Source organism: Chenopodium quinoa, unplaced genomic scaffold (assembly GCF_001683475.1).
Source record: "Chenopodium quinoa cultivar QQ74 unplaced genomic scaffold, ASM168347v1, whole genome shotgun sequence".
NCBI lineage: Eukaryota > Viridiplantae > Streptophyta > Magnoliopsida > Caryophyllales > Amaranthaceae > Chenopodium > Chenopodium quinoa.
The window spans coordinates 734706-758431 of NW_018744062.1; the positions used below are offsets into that span (position 1 = coordinate 734706).

Below are 23726 nucleotides of genomic sequence, written 5' to 3' on the forward strand. Positions count from 1 at the left end.
AAGAAGGTTGATTGGAAATGAGCTGAAGGTGAGATACTGTGATGTCAGGATTTATTCTGTAAGTTTGGTGCTGACCCACTTTTTTGACTCACCTGGTTTGTTCTAAGTTTGTCTGTTTTGCAGTATGGTTGCTTAAGCTTCCTAGCATGTTTGATTGTTAATCAAGGGTGTGTATTTAAAACGCATGCACAGATGACAACTTAGAAGATGAGGTATTTTTGCTCATGAGGTTATATCCTTTGTGATATGTATGGTGAGTGGGGGTTAGATTTGAGTACCCTAACTTGTTATGTTAAGTTTTTCCTTGGCATGTGTGTTGAACTTCTTGATGTATGTGTGATGTTACTATGGTTCGCATTGATAGAGTTCATATGCTATAATGATCATAAGTTGTTAACTTCACATGCATGTTGTTTATTGAGATAAAGATGTATATGTGTCTCTAAACTAAGAAACAAGTACAAGATAATGAGATAAGCAGAATAGTTCTAGGCAGTATACCAATGAACTAATGAAGGTACGCATCAATCTCATTATTGTGATGTAGAGAAAATGGTTTGGTAAATTATATTTATCATGCTTGAGCCAGAGTTATTTTTATAATTTGGCCTTGATGTTTGATTCAAATGTGCTAATGTTTCGCAATCTAAATGATGAAAAACTATTCTTGACGTGTAGTGGTTTTGTTGTGAATTATATTGTTCATTCTGTTTGTCAAGAGAGAATTACTCAATTATTGTTTGAGTTTCATATAGTACAGGGATGAAGGTTAAAGTGAGAAAGTTTCTCAAGTACCTATCCAGTAAATTCTAAGAGACAATGATTGAATGAACAACGATGATTAGTTAAACCTCTTCAGTGTATGGTTTTTACACGATGAAGGGTGGTGTTCTATTTTGAGTGCGCTGCAAAACAAATTGTTGTACACTATCCATTATGAAGCAAAAGTTCATTAGATTGGATGACGTGGTCAAGATGATGATTGTTGAAAAAATTAATCTCTAGAATTTTTGTCCATTGTGGGGGTAAATTAATCCTCATGTTCTCTACATTATTTTTCACAATTGTCTATGTATGTTGTCAGGAACTACAGATGTAGTGACAAATTTAGACAAATCTTGTGAAGGTGATACTCATGTTAGAGTACGTGAAAGCAAAAAAGAATCAAGCAGGTCCTTATACAAGGATGAAGCACATGTAAGTGCTTGATTGTCTAAGAGAATATATTTAAGATCCTGTGGGGTATTTCAAATTATTCTAGTGACGAAGTTTAAAAATTGAGTCTACGTCCTGAAGTGATCTGGTTTGGTAACCCTCTAATTTATATGGTTATGAGATGCTTTGGTAGACTTGTTGCTTGACGTTTGCAGGTTGAGCTTTAAGTGTTCTTAATATGTCCATAACCCAGGTTGGGTGGTCAATTGAGACAGCTTACATGGATACACCAAAATGTTTTAATTTCTTGAAATCTTGTTCTGAATGGGTCTGGAGCCTTGTTTTGGTTGACTCATTGCTGGATTTACACCATATATGTTTATTGAATCTATAACTCCTTTTTGCGGTTTGTTGACCAGGTAGATAGATTCAGTAAGGTTGAGCGTGGCTCTTAATGTCATTTGTCCAGTTATTCTTTGAGCATGGATTGATAATGGTTCTTAAGTGAATTTAAGGCCGTTAGCCCAGTGGCTCTTAGAGTAGGATTGAAAATGACACCGAAGGTGGAAGGTTGAGCATTGCTTTCTCTTAATACTACTAGCCCAGTTACTACTCGAGTAGGGAACGATAGTGGTACCGAATTACTGAGGTTGGGAGTATCCCTTAATGCATCTAGCCTAAGAGCTCATTGAGCAGTGGATTGATAGATGCACCGTCGAGTTGATAGGGTTGAACTTTACGTTCTTAATGTTCTTATTCCATTGCATAGATAATCTTGGATTTGCAAGGTGCTTGAATGTGTTTTAAGCCTGCAGGGAAAGACCCTAGATATGCTGGGAATGTGTAAGTATTGCACAGACCGAACACCTACGTGAGTACAAGGGGTGGCCTCCTTCAAGGGAAAATTGTGGTGTAATTTTCCTAAAGTACTCATGAGAGCCCAAGGTGTTGGCCAAGAGTGGCGGAGTTGCTCAAGTTCAAAAGGTGAAGTATGTGATACATGTTGGGAGTTCAAACCTTTGGATACTCATCAGAAGAGTGTTGGTTACCTGTGTTACTAAGGCATTAGTTCAAACCTTATGGATACTAGTGCTTAAGTACCTAACCTTTCATTTTACTGTTCAGATTTCATGATCTCATGTCCGTTTTGCATTAGTGGGGGATTGTTAGGGTTTTTACAATTCAAGTAATGCAAATCGGAGATTTACCAAGTGAGTGTGCAAGGAGTTGATGATGGAGTAGTGTGTCAAGCAAGTTAGTGAGTTGCGCGAGACCGAGCTAGCAATGGAGCTAGCGAGAGAGCTATAGATGGCATGGCAAGTAGACTACGCAAGGTCGAGCTAGCGTTAGAGCTGTAGCTCACATGGCATATGAGCTACTGCAAGTCCGAGCTATAGCTCGGATGGTAGCTCGTATGGTCGCTCTGCTTATGGCAGGTGCGAGCTATAGCTCGCGTGCTAGCTCACTAGGATTGTTGCTTGCGGCAGGGCCGAGCGATAGCTCGCTCATAAAAGAGCGAGAGCTCGGCCGCTCGTGGGCTTATCGTGGAGGCCTTGTTTGCTTCATTCATATCCTTTCATTGTACACATATATATATACTCTCCTAAGCCCTCAAAGAGTGATATATAGTTTTGTTATCTCTGGAAACCTAAACACAAAAACAAAAACCTACCCTTGAGATCTGAACAGTTCTTTAGTAATTTCACGCTTCGGGTTCGGGTACACGAATTACGAAGGAGAGTTGCGTTAAACTTGGGGGGCGTGCGTCATCAGGAAACCTGTACCGGTGTTGGCGTATTTCGCTTCTAAGGCAGTGGATTATGTTTCACGGCGCGACTGTGAGTTTGAGATCTTCGATCAAGTATTTTTTTTTCCTTTCATCTTCTCTATTTTTTCATTGGAATCAACAGGTATTTTACCAACAGGCCCACCACAACGGCAAAATTCCATCAGTTAATAATAGCTGTACACGTGAATATGATAATAATATCTGGTACAAGGTATGGCCCATTAAACTGACTTATTGACAAAATGAAGCACATCAACCTGATTGCCTGGGTGCTCCTCCATGCTTAGCACGGTTAGGTGAGAAAACAGTTTTCTATATTCATGTTTAATATCAGTAATCGAATATTATTCCATTATCTTTTTTATTTTATTATATCTTGATTTTTTGGAGATTTTAAACCTCTATATATATTCCTTCTGTCCCTTAATTTTTGCTCCATAAGGGTAATGTTGCTTTATTAATATTTGGTTGGAAAATATTGAAGAGAGAGAAAAGTAGTGGGGGTTAATGGGGTGATTGTGAGAGTAAAGGTATGGTCCCATATATATATATATATATATATATATATATATATATATATATATATATATATATATCTTAAAATAGAATGGGCCGGGGCAAAATAAAAGGGATGGACTAAAAAGGAAATTGAGGCAAAAAATAAGGGACAAGCAAAAAATAAGGGACAAAAGGAGTATTATTAAGAGTTATGATAATTGTACTAATTTCATTATTACTTGTGATGAGTGATGATCTTTGGTGATGAAAATTTGTTACAGTTTCCCTTTTATCAGTCTTTGAGATGATACAATTTATTTTTCAAGTTTTGGTGATCGACCATGTAAGTCATAAGTTTTCACCCCAACTTTCCATAACTCTACGAAGCTAAGGGAAAGGGAGATGAAGGAAAGGAGATTGAAATAAACATATGTTACAAATACAAAGTCTTGAATCTATCTTACTATAATCAAGATATTTAAATTTAATCAACTTTATTATTAATTGCTATAAAGAAATTACGATAACTTGGAATAGCGCGCACACAACTAGTTTATATAAAGAGTACATCAAATCATTTTAAATTAAAAAAAACAGTAGGGGTATCATGTAAGGACTTTAAAAAGTACTTTTAAAACCCAAAAAAAAAAATACAGGCCACGAATGTAGGCCTAAACAAAAAAACACAAGTATGAAATGTGGAGAAAATCAAAAACTCAAATAGAAAAGGGTTGAGCATAAATTGCAACAATATCTTCTTTGATTGTGGTTTTCACAAAAGTGAGGCCATCTCCAAACTTATAGAAGGACTCCGCTGCACGAGCAAGGTTAAGCATCCGATCATAAACAGGCTTGGACAAGTGATCATAGTCATGAGGACATGGGTTGATTAGCAACCCCTCATTTACGAGATCCTTCCATGCATCGTCAATAATTTTTTTAAATACTTGCAACACTTCTTCGTGACTCATACTATAATCATTCATGTAGCATTCCACACTTGAAGCAAGGCGTACACCTCTTGCTAGCTCGGCCTATATAATCAATGTGAACGCGACATCAAATATTGTCACATACATTTATTAAACACAATGATCATATATTAGAAGAAAACATAAAAGAAATTTTCATCAATTTACTACGGGTCTGTTCTCATACGTTGAAATTCAGTTCAACTCAGTTCAGTTCAACTCACTTCAGTTCAGTTCATCTCCTAATTTCCTTCTCTTATAAAATATTTATTTCACTTCAGTTCAGTTCAGCTCAGCTCAGTTCAGTTCAGTTCAGTTCAGCTGAGTTCAGTCAACGAGAACATGCCCTACATATGCTAGTTGCCCAAAAAAAAAGGAACATTTAATTTGCTAGATCTTGTGGTCTTACCTTGCCGGTAGTCATGTCATCCATGAGCCGGCAAATGTTCGAGCTAGCTGTAATCGCCGTAGTGTATTGCATCAACTGGATATATGGTTTTGCTTCTGCAATCTCTTCCATACCCATCAACAATATAGTCCCTATGATTTGCATACCGGCTGTATTTCTTCCATTGAACATGTATTCCTCAAATGTTGGCACATATTTTGATTTCACCCACTTTATCTCAGTATAGTAGTTTCTTATTGATCTTTTCACCTATAGGCCAGGACAACAACATTTTCACATTTACAATCCCGGAAATGGATCTATATTGGACAATATTTTCACATTTACAATAACGTGGAAATGATTTTGGCATACCAAAAATTGATTTTGACACATCTGTTTATGACAACATATACAATTTTCTAAGCTCTTTTTTCACATAGAGGTGTGTCAATATTAATCAAAGGCGTGCCAAAATCAGTTTATATATAAAACTTCAAGGCCTTACTTGTTCTTTTGCAAAAAAACCAGCATATGGCTTTCCGATTTTTGTCATCTCCTTGGCAACATCGTCAAGAGTTGTAATGACAAATTCGTACAAGATTTTCATATAATTAGCCGAAAACTTCTCCATTAAGTCCCACCTGGAATGACACATGTAATTAATTAAAGTTGTATTAAATTTAGTTAGGAATTGACAAACAATACAATTAATTGCAAATAGATGGAGTATATATATCACATATAGACATATAGTACCTCTCAAATGCATTGGCGAGACACTCGAGTTCCTCAAAAGTTCCATATGCATCATATGTATCATCTAAAAACGATAGAAGAACTAAAAGTTTGGAAAATAATATTCTAGCAAGAGAATATTGAGGTACATAATACATAATAATTGACAAGTAGTGATATTCAACTTGTCTCTGCCTTAAATGAGGAAATTTCCTTGCCAATTCTAAGTTTTTGCACCACCTGTGAAATAGGCAAAAGCATCAAAATAGTTAGGATTTGAGAAAGTCTAGATATTAGAATAGACTATCCAACAAGGATATAAATATCAATAACTTTTAGAATCGTCTCTTTGAAATAGCTTAGCTCACAAACTTAGCTTTTTGGAGATTAATAGAACAAGTTATAATAAATTATGAGCTTAAAAGAAGCTCTTTTGAAAAAAAAAATTAAAAAGAATATTTTGTGAGATATTAGCTAATAAAACTCAGATTTTGTGAGAAACGACCTAATAAAAAAATTGTAATAAATTGTCTAATAAAAAGTAAAGTTTTGTAAGAAATTACCTAATAAAAGGTCGAACGTTGTACAATACTACATATGTTGGATTTCCACCGTTGACCAATCTTAAACACCTCCCAAAACTACTGCTCTCATCCCCAAAACCCATACAACATACTTGAAATAGCCTCCACCATGCCGAAACTACCCTCTAACCCCAAAACCACCACTTATAAACCCAAAAAGCACCCTCTCGAAACGATACCCTCACCAACTCACCTCGAAAATAACCTTACCACGTTAAAAACCAACCTCGCGGCGGTTTCGATGGTGTTTTGAGGTGGTCAACGCCATAAAATTAGGTTAACGGTGGCAATTCGGTCAAAGATAGTAGTTTACAACATGTTACTTTTTATTAGGTAGTTTTTCATTAAAATTAGGTTTAATTAGGTAGTTTCTGACAAAAAAAAAAAAAAAAAAAAAAAAACCGAAAAAGATAAATTCTAAGTAGTCCAATTAAACATCTATTTTTGATCAAATGTTTTAATAAGCACTCAATTTTTATTTTTTTTTCAAAAACTCAATCTTTTTACTAAACACCCCTAAAGTGTTTTAATTCAAATGGATTAGCTACTAACTCCTGGATTTGGCTCAACTCTTGGCAATGTAACAATTGCAATCGGTTGAATTCAAGCTTTGCGAGTTGAAGAAGCTTTTCATCGCAAGACTCAAAATCTTGCTCGTAAAAGTTAATGAATCGTTGTGATTGTAACCTTTGATTTCCACGGTGCAAGGGCTGCTTCAATGCGAGGCGAGCTTGCTCAGAGAATGTTGAAATGGAGTTAAGAAAATCGGTGGTGAAAGTAAGGGCTTCCTCAAGAATGTGTTCATCATGTATCCTTAAATGGGCAGCCTCATACAAGCTTAGCATGCCCCTTTCATCGCTCCTTGATGATTCTTTAAACTTGCCTTTATTATTTGTAAACTTGTAGAATACATCTGGATTTATGTTGCAATAATTCTTTTAGTTTGCTGATACATTATTTGTTCATTTAAGAAGAATAAAAATAAATAAATTTAACTCTTAGAAGTTTATTCCAGATATGCATGCATGCATAAGTTTAATTGTTAGATTGTGAATTTATTAGCTAAGTAACCATATGTTCCTATTTAATCTAATGTATATATTATTCTAACGAGATAGTCCCAGTTAATCAATTTAATAAATAAAATTTGTTTATCAAATGGCAAAATGGTACATAAAACAAATTTTGTTTATCAAATTGAATTGATTAACTAGTATTTTTTGTTATTAGATCTTGTCAAAAAAAAAAAAAAAAAAAAAAAGCATTATTAGATAAGATGATAAAAACCATTAATTTTACATTAAGGTAAAAACAACGTAGACTTACCACAAGGCATATTATATCCATGTTGCCTGAATATTCGAAAAAAACGATGAGGTATCAGATAAATCATAGTCCATAACAAAATTACTTTTCTTAAGTTTTGTATAAAACTTTTCTAATAATTCTTTTATTTCGTTCTCAAAGTAATAAGGAAACCCTAAACGTTCCACGACATCAATCAAACGCATCTTCTGGCGCAAATCCGTAGAATCATCCATTAGCATTAACCGCACTTCATTCTTCAGCGGCTTGATTTCTTTTGCATATTCATCCATCCTCTTAAAATACGTATGAAAAAAATTAAAAAATCGTTAGAATCATATTGACTATGTGCTCCATATTTTAAGAAAAACTATTATGTAATAAGATACTCGTGTACCCTACTTACGTGTAGGGCATGGAGGGTGCCTAATCAAATAATCAATGATCAAAAAAAAATTTTATGCATCGGATGTACAATAATAAGTTTAATATACATTAGGTTATTGTAAATCAAAAGTTGTCCATTTTATCATAAAAGTTACCCTTCAGGCTTGTTTATATTTACTAATTTGATCTGAACTGAAATGAACTCAATTGATTGGAGCTGTACTGAATTGATTGGAGATGAACTGAACTGAAGTGAGCTGAAATGAATGTTTTATGAGAGAGGGAAATTAAGAGCTGAACTGAACTGATAGGAGCTGAAATGAATATTTTATAAGAGAGGGAAATTAAGAGCTGAACTGAACTGATTGGAGCTGAACTGAACTAAATTAAACTTAAATTAAGTAAATGTGAACAGATCCTTAGTCCAACAAAAATTACCCTTATTACACAATTACTTTTATTCTCACATAATTACCTTTAACCTATCAAAATACTAGTTACTTTTATTCTCAAAAAATTACCCATATTAATTACTCAGTTACTTTTATTCTTAAAAAATTACCCATATTAGTTACTCAGTTACTTTTATTCTTAAAAAATTACCCATATTAGTTATTCAGTTACTTTTATTCTTAAAAAGTTACTTATATTACTCAGTTACTTTTATTCTTAAAAAGTTACCCATATTACTCAATTACTACTGATACTGTAAAAAGTTAAGTAATACCGATAAGTGTTCAAGAGTGAAGTTGTCGAAGCGATCACCCCATATGTCTGGGGGAAATGAGCAAGAGGTCTATGCATATCTGCCTCTTCTTGAGAAGATGTTTCTCCATTCGACGTGTAGGTTGAGGAGTAAGAACTTTGTCGTCGGTAATCACATTTGGCCACAAAAGTCTGGTATTTTAGTAAGGGAGCACCATAGCATTGAGGGGCGGCAAGGGGTGTCGCACAATGGTATGAGCACGGTGGTGCGAGTAGTGCAAGAGGGAAAGACTTGGCTATGAAAATTTGTGAAGCTCAGGGGCCGGGTGAATTTGAACTAGAACGAAGCTAAGGTAAGTAGAGAGTTTGAGACAGAGTCTAAAATAGAGAACATTTATAAGCTATTTAGTTGACTAAGTAATAATCTAGTGTGTGGCCTCCGATGTTGGAAGGTAGTGAGTTTGAGAAAAAGAGTCTAAAATAGAGAACACTAGAGTATTCCGTGCGATGCACGATTTTAACAAAAAAAAATTATAGCCTAGAACTTGTATATAAAATGAATCTTATAATTTTGTCATAAATTTATTGGAAGGAATGCAGTTGCTATTTAATTTTACCTAAAAGCTACTCAAAAGCTAGTATCGAACACGCCCTTAGTGTACTCTAATTTTCTAGATTGGAGTTGTTGAAATAATTACTTAGCTTGTTTACGAAGTATCTCTCTCTCTCTCATACACACACAAAAAGTATCACAAAATTGACATCATCAATGGTTCTAGACGGAAATTTTAATTTATAAGGAAGCGACATGTATACAGTTTTGAGGAAAGATATGCAAGCCATGTTTTTTTTTAGTAATAATTAATAGATTTATAAGCTATTTAATTGACTAAGGTTTTTTTTTTCTTTTTTTTTTAGCCACAAGAGCGGATAATGAGAATTGATCCCAAGATCTCTTGAAACCGAGAGGGGATCTCTAACAACTTGAGCTATCCCTCAATCTCAGGTGACTAAAGTATTTAAAATTAAACTAGTGTGTGGCCTATACTGAATTGCTACTTTAAGACACAATGACACAATGTTAGTATAAAAATAAAGAGAATTTTAATAATATCACTTTCTAGTGTCTTGACCAAAGATATATTTAATAATAAAGAGACTATTATTCCTCTTTTTTTTTTTTTCAGGCTATGCTTACTCAAAGATATATTTAATTATGTGTATATAATTAACCTAACTTGTTATTGGCCAAGATGGTAAGAAATGTGATTTTATATATGAGGTTCATTAGTCGAAACTTGATTGTGGCACGCTTACTTGGGATCGTTTGAAGACATGGGTGTATAAGGTTGGATTATTAAAAAAGAAAAAATCAATCAAAAAGTTGGATTAATAATAAAAAAAAATAGACAAAATATTATATTTTTAAATTAAATGTTTGTACTGCCTCTTTTTTTTTATTATTTGCAACTATGGGGTATTATTTGTGAGATATAAAATACTCCAAATTTGCAAATAATAACAATCGGAGGTAGTATTTTATATGAAAATGTTAAAAATATTAGTAAAATTATGTAGAATATTATAGAATTATCCCATTGCTACAGATAATAATGATAACTTTTTTTTTTTGAAACAAATCAATTCATTGATAAAAACCCATACGACACCTACAGGTGAAATATAAATTAGCAAATAAAAAAATTGAATCAAATTAGGGTTTCCTTCATCAAAGCTACGATCGTTGAAAAGATCTTGCAATGTAGTACATTTCTTCGCACACTTCGCTACAATATACCTCCATTTTGGAGAGACGGTCTAATGATTTGTTGTTTCCGTAAGGATGACTTTCATTTGATTCGCTTGAACATATTTGAAAATAAATTTGACAACCGTTGGGATCCCGAACAAATCTTTACCAACGAATTAACAATAGAGAAAAAGATGTTACCTTTTTTTATAAACTCTTACATATAAATAAACCTTAAACATAAACAAACAACTAAACTAACAAAAATGAACTAAAGACTCCACCATAGGGAGGCAGACAAATATCTACATTACTCATGTAGATTTATTGAGACCTAAATTGCAAAGCTAAAAAAATAAGGGAAAATGGTCAGAAAAAGTCTTAATTCCGAAGAAATTAAACTATTTTCGACCTAAACGACCAAGATTTGGGAGAAATCCTAGAAGAGAGGAGGAGAGAAGAGGTGTGGGGAGGCGAGATATTTTTTTCTTGCGTTAGATATCCAACTAATAATAATTGACAACATGAATCATGAATCGTGAAATGATATTTTTCCAATCTATCTATGTCAAAAAATTGATCAAAGCACAGATAATTAGAATAATGTGTCAATGAAGACTTTTTGACATATTGTTACAGACTCACAATGAGCAATCTTCAAGATATCAATGACTCCACATCAAAGATTTGTTTAATTTGACATTTCTTTATTTAGGTAATTGTAATCAATGGCTCCACATCAAACATTGCATCGATTTTGTTGATACTTAGTCCCCCGTCACTATAATTGTAACCATAAGAACTTTGATTGCTATTGCTTGCATTTATTTTTTTTACTCCATATCCTGTTACGCGTGAACATCGGAAATATGTTGTTCAATGTCGGAAATATGTTGTCGGAAATATGTTGTCATACAAAAACGAAAAGAAAAGGAAAAAAAATTACATTAAGATTTGAAGTTGTCAAAAAAAATTGAAGTTGATCAAATTAAACTTCAGACAAATTTAAATATAATCAAACTTAGAAAAAGCTTTTCAAACTTTTAAATATAATCAAACTTCAATTTTGAAGTTGCCTAACATTTCAAACTTCAGACTTTAAAGTTGAATTCAAACTTTTCAATAAACTTCAAACTTCAAACTTTAGATTTGATGTTGCCAAACTTTTCAAATCACATTATGAAGGTTCAATGGGCACTCAAGAGGGGGGGGGTGAATTGAGTGTTAAGTAATCGTTGGCTAATTTTGCTTCTTTTCGGATTATGTGTGAGGAACCAGTTGTGCTGGTTCCCGTACGCAGCGGAATATAAATAAGCAATAAAGAAGACAACAAATTTAACGAAACAAAGCAATAAAGAACACAACAAATTTAACGAGGTTCAGCCAACTCAGGCCTACGTCCTCCTATCCTAAGTTCTTTATTAATCTACTCCGAAAAACAAAGACAAAGAACACTCTGCTGTTCCCTACTCCGGGAACCAGCAAACCCCACACTCTACTCCGAGTGTGCTCTCGACTTACACTCGTAAGCCCAATGTGTTTGAACTCACAAACACTCACCCAGCCTTTAACCCCTTTGTTAAAGACTCAATACAAGAATCAAGAACTCTCCTTTGATCTCACTTCTACGAAGCTAATTAAGAGAAAAAGTTTAAGTACTAGAATGCTCTTGTATATGACTTGATGAATGGGATTAGTGCTTAAGTAAATGCTCTCAAATAATTGCTCTTTTAATTTCTGGAGAGGCACACGAAATATGTGAAATAAGATGAGTTTATATAAGCTTAGATTCCTAAAACCTAGTTTCCTTAAATCACACAATCTTAGAGAATAAGATATAATGTAATTTTAGGAAAGTTTTTATCTTATTTGATTTAATCACAAAGATAGAATCAATTAAGATAAATACTCCTAGTTTTTAGGTAACCAAGAATATTTCATCTTATTTCCAGCTGCACAAAATATTTTCAAGATAATCTTTTCGAAAAAATCTTTTTGTAAAATCTTTTTCCAAAACAGCAGCTCGAATATTTCGTACAGTGAACCTGGTTCCCCGACCTGGTTCCCTGAATTGAAACATGTTATGAAACCTGTTCCAACTCTGTACCAGATTTCATATCATACTTCAATATACTTTTAAGCACTTATATAACCCAAACATGCAAGCATACTACGGAGCATATTACATGAAAACCTAGATAACATATTAAAGCATAAATGTCTTTTCTTCATGTAATCTTCAAGACTTGAATCTTCCTTGAATACTTCTATTATGAGCAAACAATCTTTCTTCGAAATATCTTCGAAAGGCTTCTATGCTCCAAGTCTTGGAATCAACTCAACTACTGCACATGTAACATGGTTAATGCACAATAAAGAGTAAGTGACTGCTGTACCACGTAGCAACCATGGAAACAGTACATACTGGTTCCCTACCAGTACATAACACTTTTATCATATAACTGTTCCCTGTATAAAGACAAGTTAGTTCAATAAGAAAACTCATGTAAGTAATAACTTGTCTGGGGAAACAGTGTTCTATGTTAGCTGGTTCCCCCAACTGTATCGAACACTTTCAAGGACCTGTTTCCCTTAGCTGTTTGTCATCATTCAAAACTATCAATCAAAACCTAAGGGACTCAACAAATTCCCCCTTTTTGATGATGACAAACTCTTGAAGTTCCTGAACCTGTGGACATGCTCAAAAAGAAAACCATCAAAAACTTCAAGGACTCAAGACTCTTTGGAACAAGTCAGTTAGGCCAACTGGTTCCCTAAACAGAAAATAGAAAATACGAAATAAAAAGACTCAAACTGACTCAATCTAAACTAGCTAAACCTTAGGCTTCAACTTCAGACTACTTCCCCCTTTTGGCATCATTAAAAAGTATCCACAAGTAAAAGCAATGTGCACAAGTTAATGTGCTTATCCATACAATGGCATCAACCACCATTCAAGCATTATGCTGCAAAAAGAGATTAGTCAAACAGTTCATACCATAGCAGAGTTAGTAGTTCATACAAGCCAACAAAGTTCAACCAAAGAAGCCCAAATCCATCCAAAAAGAAAGTTCATGGAATGGAGAGAAGTAGACAGACCAACAAAATCAGTTATTTTAGAATAAACATGAGGGTGAGGAAACAAGAACAGAAACAGCATCACTCCTCATCATCATTCTCGTTCCCTTCCTCCTCCTCAAACTTTGCAACATCTTCTGTATTATCATCTGATTCCTCTTCATCTTTGTCACCATGCTCTGCTTAAACCAAAATCATTATATTACTAAGCATATTCTTGTGATTCCCCAATCTGTTTCAAAACCACTTCCTGACCTGCTGGTTCCTCTATTTTTTTTTTTTTTTTTTTTTTTTTTTTTTTTTTTTAAATCATGAGAGATATGTACTGATTCAGAATGTTCTCCTTGTTGCATAACGAGTGCAAAACTAGCATCACATCAATCAAGCAAAGAGGTTCTTGCTGGTACCCTTTTTCTCTTGGTTCCTGGAACAGCGTCAATGGAATGTTCCTCCTGCACCTTCTCAGTGAACTTCTTTAATTGAGTTACTCTACTTCGTACCATGGTCTTAGCAGTGGGTGTCTCCTCATAATAACCAACAACCTCTATTTCATCCTTTTCACTCTGACTTTTCTGAATTTCCTCCAACTTCGGGCTTAAGGACATTTGAGCTTCCTTCTGATGTTCCCCCTGAGACTGAGCTGGTTCCTTGAGTGAACAGTAACCGAATGATCAATGATGAATTTAAAGCATACGAGAGAGAGAAAGAGAATTTCGAGTGATGATGATTGATGATCTGCACAAAGGGTTAGTGTACATTTTTAACAATGAAGCACAAAGAGAGAAGAAGGAAAGAAAAGAGTTAGTTGAGCCAATAAAAAGCAACTGTAAAGGATATTTTTAAATTGAAATCAAAAATTTGGTAATTATCTTTTACCATAATTATCTCAACCAACTATAAATAAGGCATATGATATGTTTGCCTTTTATATGGGATTAAATAACTGAAATAAGATAAATTCCTTCCAAAAGGAAATATCTTATAGTAATCTTCCGAAAATAAAAGATATTATCGGATGACATATCAGAGCTGGTCTGCTGTTTCCCTTTGCTGGTACCTGTATAGAACCATGTCACGCTGTTTCTGGCAATTCAGCCTGATTTCACCTGTTTCTTACAACAATGATTCTCAATCTTTTTGAGATTTTGAACCATCTACACAACACTTGAAAGATATCAACATAAGTATGTACACACACTATACAAGAGAATACCATTCTAACCAATCATTGAAGGAAGTAATTGAAGCCAAAACCTAAAATCTAACTAGACCTAAAAGGACTCTTAACCTACAAAAAGACTCTCTACACAAAGGCTTTGTGAAGATATCAGCAATTTGATCTTCACTTTTACAAAACAACATCTCCACCAATCCTTTTTCCACATTGTCTCTTAAAAAATGGTGTCTTATTTCAATGTGTTTTGTCTTGGAGTGTTGCACAGGATTCTTTGAAATATTGATTGCACTAGTGTTATCACAGAAAATAGGAACACTTTTATAAATAACACCAAAATCTTTCAGCTGGTTCCTTATCCACAGTAGCTGGGAACAGCATGAAGCTGCAGCTATATATTCAGACTCTGCTGTGGATAGGGCCACTGAATTTTGCTTTTTAGAACCCCATGAAATTAGACAAGAGCCAAGAAAGTGTGCCATACCTGATGTGCTCTTTCTATCAACTAAGAAACCAGCATAATCTGCATCTGTGTATCCAATAAGATCAATGGTACTGCCTTTGGGGTACCACAATCCCAGATTTGCTGTTCCTACAAGATACCTAAGTATCCTTCTAACAGCCTTCAAGTGAGATTCCTTTGGATTGCTTTGAAACCTAGCACACAAACCAACAGAAAACACAATGTCAGGTCTACTAGCTGTTAGATAAAGTAGAGAACCTATCATTCCTCTATAAAGAGAAGCTTCAACATCTTTTCCCTTAAGATCAGCATCTAATTTTGTAGATGGGGGAACAGGTGTATCATAAGCTTTGCTGTTCTCCATGCCGAATTTTTTCAGCAACTCTTTTAAGTACTTTTGTTGATGGATCATTATTCCATCATCCATTTGCTTAATCTGCAGCCCTAGGAAGAATCCTAGTTCTCCCATCATGCTCATTTCAAATTCACTCTGCATAAGATTAGCAAATTCATCACATAAAACCTGATTAGTAGCACCAAATAAAATATCGTCAACATAAATTTGTACTACAATCAAGTGTTTCCCCCTGGTTCTTATGAACAAGGTCTTGTCTACTGTTCCCCTCTTGTAATCATTTGCCATCAAGAAATTGGACAATCTTTCATACCAAGCCCTCGGAGCTTGTTTCAATCCATATAATGCTTTGTCCAACTTGTACACATGTTGGGGGAACAGTGCATCTTCAAAACCAGGTGGCTGCTCCACATATACTTCTTCCTTTAAATATCCATTGAGGAAGGCAGTCTTTACATCCATCTGAAACAGCTTAAAATTCATGTGAGCAGCATAAGCAATTAAAATCCTAATAGCCTCTAGCCTAGCTACTGGTGCAAACGTCTCATCATAGTCAATTCCTTCTTGTTGATTGTACCCTTGCACCACTAGCCTTGCTTTGTTTCTGACTATAGTACCAAGGTCATCTAACTTGTTTCTAAAGACCCATCTAGTGCCAATGACTGATCTTTCCTTGGGACGGGGAACCAGGTGCCAAACCTGGTTCCTCTGAAACTGATTTAACTCATCTTGCATAGCTAGTACCCAATCAGGATCAGTCAATGCCATTTTATAGTCAGTAGGCTCTACATTAGACAGGAAAGAATAGAAAGCACAAAAGTTTTGAAAAACATTTGTTCTCGTTTGAATCCCCTTATTTATATCACTAATTATTTGATCAGTGGGATGAGAAGATTGATATCTATAACTTTTAAAATTAAGACTGTTTCGTGCTTTCTCATTAAGTTGGGAACCAGCATGTTCATGGATCTCTCCTTCTTCTGAGGAGCCAGGAGGATTCACATTCATGCTGTTTCCTCTATCATTACTTACCTCAGGTTCAGGGGTGGTACCTTCTTCTGTTCCCCCTGAACTCATTACCTGTCTATTATTTGAGGAACCATCAGGACTTGGTTCCCCTTCAGAGTTCTCATTATCTTCATTTTCTTCTCTAGGCACTTCATCATTATCATCTGGTGGAGTATTTGGTAGGCCTAGATCTGCTTGCACTTCATCCGTGGGACCAGTATACTGGTTCCCCGTGAAATCCATCAATCCAATCACTTCATCAGGTTGTACCTGCGCAATCTCAGAAGACATGTTAAATTCATCAAAAATGACATGGACACTCTCCTCAACACGAAGAGTCCTTTTATTAAAGACTCTATATGCTTTGCTGTGAGAAGAGTATCCAAGGAAGATTCCCTCATCACTTCTAGGATCAAATTTATCAAGCTGGTCCTTCCCATTATTATGCACATAACATTTACATCCAAAAATGCGAAAATATGTAATGTTGGGCTTTCGACCTTTAAGCAGTTCATAGGGAGTCTTATTTAACTTTGGTCTAATGAGACCTCTATTCAATATATAGCAAGCAGTGTCAACAGCTTCTCCCCAAAAACTCTTTGGGAGACCACTCTCAATGAGCATCGTCCTCGCCATCTCCTCAAGAGTTCTATTCTTCCTTTCTACAACACCATTTTGTTGAGGTGTTCTAGGGGCTGAGAAGTTGTGATTAACTCCATGTTCCCTACAATAATCAATAAAGTTAGCATTATCAAATTCAGTACCATGGTCTGATCTTACCGAGACCAGCTTGTGGGTGAGCTGGTTCTCCACTTGTTTCACCAATGTTACCCATTCTTCAAACGTTTCATCCTTTGTGTGTAACATCATTACCCAAGTGTACCTAGAATAATCATCAACCATAACACAGACATATCTATGACCTCTTCGACTTTGTACTCTCATGGGACCACACAAATCAATGTGTACAAGTTCGAAGGGTCTGCTGGTACTCAAAACAGTTTTAGACTTAAAAGAAATTTTGACCTGTTTCCCCCTTACACATTCAGAACAAACTTTATCAGCTTCATACTTAATGTTAGGAAGGCCTACAACTAAGTCACGTGTTTTAAGTTTGTTTAGAAGTGTTAGGCTAGCATGTCCAAACCTCTTATGCCAAATCCATTGATTATTGTCAGAAACAGCTCTCAAACAGATGGACTTGTCTTGAGGGATTTTATCTAAGAAGGTGATGTAAACATCATGCTTCCTGGTTCCCTCACATACAAGTTCTCCTGTTTGTGAGTTAACTATGTGACATAGGTTGGCTTGAAACTCAACTATATTACCTTTGTCACATAATTGAGAAATACTCAAGAGATTATGTTGCAAGCCTTCAACATAATAAACATCATCTATTGCGTTAGAAAGTGTCTTACCAACCTTACCTAAACCAGTGATGGTTCCCTTGCTGTTATCCCCAAAGGTGACACTTCCTCCATCAAAGGCCACTAGTGAAAGGAATTGATCTTTATCCCCGGACATGTGTCTTGAGCAACCACTGTCCAAATACCAATAGGTGTCTCCCTTCACTCTAGCCTGCAAGAGCAAATCAAACATTAGTTTTAGGAACCCAAACATACTTGGGTCCCTTTTCAACAACATTAACATCTTGTTGATCCTTTCTTCTCCACACATATTTTACACCCTTGCTGTTCTTATTAGCACTAATTTTCTTAGCTGGACATTCATGTATCTTATGTCCATTTTTACCACAATGAAAACACACATGCATCTCTTTAGTCATGACATACTTGCCTCGTTGATATTCTTTGATCCAGGTGGTTTCTCTGGGAGACCAGTTAGTCCTGGTTCTCTGTCTAGTATAACCAAGACCAACTTTTCCTCTGTTTCCTCTTGATGAAGTCAGGTAATTTAAGGATTCTTGAGCATTCAATAATTTGTCCACATGTCTATGACTATCATTAAGTTCTTTTTTCTCTGGTTTCAAGTGTTTTAGTTAACAATTCGTTTTTCTCTTTAAGAAAATCAAAGTTACTTTTTAAAGCTTCGAATTGTAGATTAAGTTTTGAAACCATAGAGTCAATAGACATGTCAACAATCACTGGTTGCTTGTCCTTTTTCAGTTGATTGATTTCCGCATGCAAATCACAAATATTACTTTCATACTTATCAATCGTATTACTGACATCTACACTGGTACCTGTAGGGGAAACAGTGAACTGTGCAGCTTTAAGTGAAGCAATTTCCTTGTGAGAGTTTTCCAGGTTGTAAGCCAATGTTTCAAAGGCCTTCAACAAGGAAGTTCTAGTACACGAATTTGCTTTACTTATAGCTACTGAAAAATCAAGAGTATCACTAGTGGTTGATAAGTCTCTAGGGAACCAGGAGGTCAGATCCTCTTCACCATCAATTGGTTCAAACGATCTTTCCTTTTCTAGTTCCACTTTACACTTGTCCAATTCAACCTCTAGTTCTGCTACTTGATTTTTTAGTTCATAACAGACTCCTTCTAGATGATCACAACTAGCAATAGCAATATTACATTCACCACGTTTTTCTTTTAATTCTCTTTTGCAAGTTATGTATGTTTCACTTAGTTTATAGCATTCATCTAGTAAGGAATCAATACAAGCAAGCATATTTTCTCTATCATATTCATGCATATCTTCTCTAATTTTCTCTAAGCTTACCTTGCGTTCATGTAGTACATCCTTCTTTGCCATAAAGCATTTGTTGAATGTACTGGTTCCCCCTCTGGTTCCTGGACCAGTGCTGTTTTCCTTGATGTTTGTAAAGGCAGTTAGGCAAACATCTGAGTTGGATGATCCTTCTTCTTCATCTGACCCTGAGTCAGAGTCTCCCCACATGGAAGCTATCATGGCATTCTTGTATGCTTGTTTATCTCCGGATTTAGACTGTTTGTCATTCCACTTAGGACAATCTCGAATAAGATGTCCTTTTTCTCCACACTTGAAACATCCTGTAGAAGAAGAATTAGAGTTAGATTTTTTATAGTTTTTAAAATGCTTACCTTTGAAATTCTTTCTTTGATCTCGAAGAGATCTCTCAAATCTTTTTGCAATCATGCTAATTTCATCTTCATCATCTTCTACTGTTCCCTTAAGCGCCATGCCTCTTGCTGGTTCCTTCTCAGACTTAGAGTCAATCAGCATCTCATGAGTCATAAGGGAACCAATCAGCTGTTCCAGAGACAAGGTAGACAGATCCTTTGCTTCATATACTGCTGTTACCTTGGCTGTCCATGCATCTGTTAAACTACGCAATAATTTTCTCACAAGATCCTCGTCAGATAAATTTTTACCAAGAGATCTAAGATCATTTACAATAGTCATAAACCTACGAAAGCAGTCATTGATTTTTTCATTTTTATTCATGGCAAACAATTCATATTTAGACATGATTAAATCAATTTTAGACCGTTTTACCTCGCTGGTTCCCTCAAACGCAAGTTCAAGGGTGTCCCATATCTCCTTAGCACTACTACAGCCAGAGATACGATTTGTTTCGGTCTCACCTATTGCTTGTTGTAGTATTGACATTGCCTTAGCATTCTTTTCCAGCAACTTGTAATCAGCAATGACCAATTCGCTATCCTTCTTGGGAACCTGGTTCCCCTCAACATCTGTCTTGAGAATGATATTAGGACCATTTTTAACTACGAGCCAGCATTCATAATCAATACCCATGATAACATTCTGGATCCTGTTCTTCCACCAAGCATAATTATTTCCATTAAACTTGGGTGACTTGTTGTCATAACCGATTGCACTTAATTCTTGAGTACTCATTCTTAACTCCTCTAGATGTTACTCTTTCGAGAAGCTTAGGCTCTGATACCAATTGAAGGTTCAATGGGCACTCAAGAGGGGGGGGTGAATTGAGTGTTAAGTAATCGTTGGCTAATTTTGCTTCTTTTCGGATTATGTGTGAGGAACCAGTTGTGCTGGTTCCCGTACGCAGCGGAATATAAATAAGCAATAAAGAAGACAACAAATTTAACGAAACAAAGCAATAAAGAACACAACAAATTTAACGAGGTTCAGCCAACTCAGGCCTACGTCCTCCTATCCTAAGTTCTTTATTAATCTACTCCGAAAAACAAAGACAAAGAACACTCTGCTGTTCCCTACTCCGGGAACCAGCAAACCCCACACTCTACTCCGAGTGTGCTCTCGACTTACACTCGTAAGCCCAATGTGTTTGAACTCACAAACACTCACCCAGCCTTTAACCCCTTTGTTAAAGACTCAATACAAGAATCAAGAACTCTCCTTTGATCTCACTTCTACGAAGCTAATTAAGAGAAAAAGTTTAAGTACTAGAATGCTCTTGTATATGACTTGATGAATGGGATTAGTGCTTAAGTAAATGCTCTCAAATAATTGCTCTTTTAATTTCTGGAGAGGCACACGAAATATGTGAAATAAGATGAGTTTATATAAGCTTAGATTCCTAAAACCTAGTTTCCTTAAATCACACAATCTTAGAGAATAAGATATAATGTAATTTTAGGAAAGTTTTTATCTTATTTGATTTAATCACAAAGATAGAATCAATTAAGATAAATACTCCTAGTTTTTAGGTAACCAAGAATATTTCATCTTATTTCCAGCTGCACAAAATATTTTCAAGATAATCTTTTCGAAAAAATCTTTTTGTAAAATCTTTTTCCAAAACAGCAGCTCGAATATTTCGTACAGTGAACCTGGTTCCCCGACCTGGTTCCCTGAATTGAAACATGTTATGAAACCTGTTCCAACTCTGTACCAGATTTCATATCATACTTCAATATACTTTTAAGCACTTATATAACCCAAACATGCAAGCATACTACGGAGCATATTACATGAAAACCTAGATAACATATTAAAGCATAAATCGTCTTTTCTTCATGTAATCTTCAAGACTTGAATCTTCCTTGAATACTTCTATTATGAGCAAACAATCTTTCTTCGAAATATCTTCGAAAGGCTTCTATGCTCCAAGTCTTGGAATCAACTCAACTACTGCACATGTAACATGGTTAATGCACAATAAAGAGTAAGTGACTGCTGTACCACGTAGCAACCATGGAAACAGTACATACTGGTTCCCTACCAGTACATAACACTTTTATCATATAACTGTTCCCTGTATAAAGACAAGTTAGTTCAATAAGAAAACTCATGTAAGTAATAACTTGTCTGGGGAAACAGTGTTCTATGTTAGCTGGTTCCCCCAACTGTATCGAACACTTTCAAGGACCTGTTTCCCTTAGCTGTTTGTCATCATTCAAAACTATCAATCAAAACCTAAGGGACTCAACACATTAAAATTTGAAATTGCCAAACTTTTAAATATAATCAAACTTAAGATTTGAAGTTACCAAAAAAAAACAAAAAAAAAAAAATCAAATTGAGATTTGATGCTGCCAAAAAAATTTTAATATATATAATCAAACTTCAGACTAATAGCCTAAGGGTCTAGCTATTTTGATTTACTAAAATAAGCTGAACTGAATTGTTTATGAGAGATTGAAATCGGGAAATGAACTGAACTGAACTGAAATTAAGTTGAAGAGAACAATCATGGAATATAATCAAACTACAGAAAAACTTTTTAAAGAGTTATTAAGCCTACCTAATTTTGATTTAAAATGAAAGATCTGTACAATTTAAAGAAATCAGACTAATGGTCTTAGTCAATGAATATAAAATTATATCCTTATAAATGAATAATTTACCTCAAAATTGCTTAAAGAATAAATAATTCCCTATTTGCGTCGATTTTAAAACTAATTTCTATTATATTGTCCACGTAGGAATGATGGTAGCTTTGTTGAGTCTTTTTTTTTTTTTAAATTCTCATTCATTTAAGAACCGCCAAAGTAACCGGTCCAGATAGGCTTAGTAATAATTTGTCAATTTGATGTAAATTAAGGCTAATTTTACCTTTTTTTTCTAATACACAACTCATTACACACAACTAGTATAGAGTATTGATGAAATATTGTGTCCTTTGTTTTCTGTCTACTAACCTTTTCTCTTTTTTTTTTTGACAAAGACTTCTTATAACCAAAAAAAACAATCAAAAGGAACTAAAGAAGACAAGACAAAAGGAAAATACTCGCTAAAAAGACGATAAAAGGAGCTGACGACGAGCACGGACAGCCAACCAGTGGACAGGGGCTACCTCAAGGCGAGAAACCTTGTGAATCTAACATGAACTAAAGCAAGAAATATGTCCCTGATCACATCAATCAACCAAAAATAGGAAATATCATCAGAATAAGAGCGACGCTGCACGGAAGCAAGGACTGCACTGTCAGGGTAAAGGATAGGATTTAAAAAAAACCCTCCGCCTAGCAGCCTGAAGAGCCCAAAGACAAGGCTGTAATTCCGAATGCAAAGCTGAAGAAGTTCGACAAGCTCTGGCTCCTCCACCTAGAACCAAGGGAGAAAAGAACTGTCAAAATACCCAACCTGCACCTGCCATTTGATCAGCCCTAAGCCAAGCATCATAAAAAATAATATAACAATCCGAATTGGCAGGAGCAAAATCCAAGACCTGTAAATGACTAAACAAGACTGGAGGAAAAGGAGGTAAACTGAGATGCTGAGAACAAGAAGTGGAATTTCCGACGCAAGAGCATCAGAGTGCCTCACAACCCATTCAGTGAAAATCTGCAGAATTGAAGCTGGAGAGCAGACTGCCTGTCTGAAAATAATTGCATTGCGAGTTAACCAAATAGCCTAGAGAAAGGAAACCAACTTACCAAGAGAGTTCCAACTTCGAGACCTCCCATATAAAAAACCAACGTAGTAAACCAAAGAGCAAACGATTGATCTTGTAAGAGAGAAGGCTGGAGACCCAGAGAAGAAGAAGTCAAAAGCTGAGAAACAATCGTACAGTAGTCTCAAAATAGATGAGAAGTAGTTTCCAACTGATACCGACAAAAGACACTTATTACTGGATTAACCGGGATTTCCCGAGCATGCAAAATACCGCAAAGAGGTAACGCATCATGAAGCAACTTCCAGCAAAACATCCGGAACTTGGGAAGGAGAGGCATGCCCCAAATGTGCTTCCACCAAAGAGTAGGAGCTGGAGCACTGATTATAGAGTGCATTGATTAGCGGATTAACAAAGCATAAGCTGATTTGGTAGAGAATCGACCATCGCGCGTAAACTTCCAATAAACAAAATCATCCATCATTTTTTGCGGACGATCAGTCGATAAAATCCTAGTAGCAGTGACATTATAAAAAAAAAAAAACTAATGATTCTTAAGAGTGTCCCACGCGTAAGAACGCAGATTAACGATAGAAGAAACATGAGTCGGGACCTCCGACTCGCTTGAATCTGGCCTAAAAGA

At 35.4% G+C, this 23726-nt stretch overlaps 1 protein-coding gene across 1 annotated transcript; it reads right to left on the bottom strand.

Moving 5' to 3' along the window:
* Positions 1–4158: 4158 nt before the first annotated feature.
* On the bottom strand, positions 4159–23480 carry LOC110690774 ((-)-germacrene D synthase-like). Its single transcript, XM_021867665.1, has 10 exons — positions 23322–23480; positions 23127–23213; positions 22960–23034; positions 22559–22794; positions 7450–7475; positions 6811–7036; positions 5561–5779; positions 5310–5445; positions 4823–5071; positions 4159–4476 (listed from the first exon to the last, which is right to left on the bottom strand). The coding sequence occupies exons 1-10, from the start codon at positions 23478–23480 to the stop codon at positions 4159–4161; spliced, it is 1731 nt and encodes a 576-aa protein (XP_021723357.1).
* Between the last annotated feature and the right edge of the window lie 246 nt (positions 23481–23726).

Excerpts from the sequence above, each read along its gene's own strand:
- LOC110690774 (XM_021867665.1), bottom strand. The coding sequence starts at position 23,480 with ATGCACTCTATAATCAGTGCTCCAGCTCCTACTCTTTGGTGGAAGCAC. Across the intron at positions 23,214-23,321 it reads GGGAAATCCCGGTTAATCCA|CCTTCTCTCTTACAAGATCA; the intron begins GTAATAAGTGTC and ends CTGGGTCTCCAG. Across the intron at positions 22,795-22,959 it reads TTCTTGTTCTCAGCATCTCA|GTGGAGGAGCCAGAGCTTGT; the intron begins GTTTACCTCCTT and ends CCTTGGTTCTAG.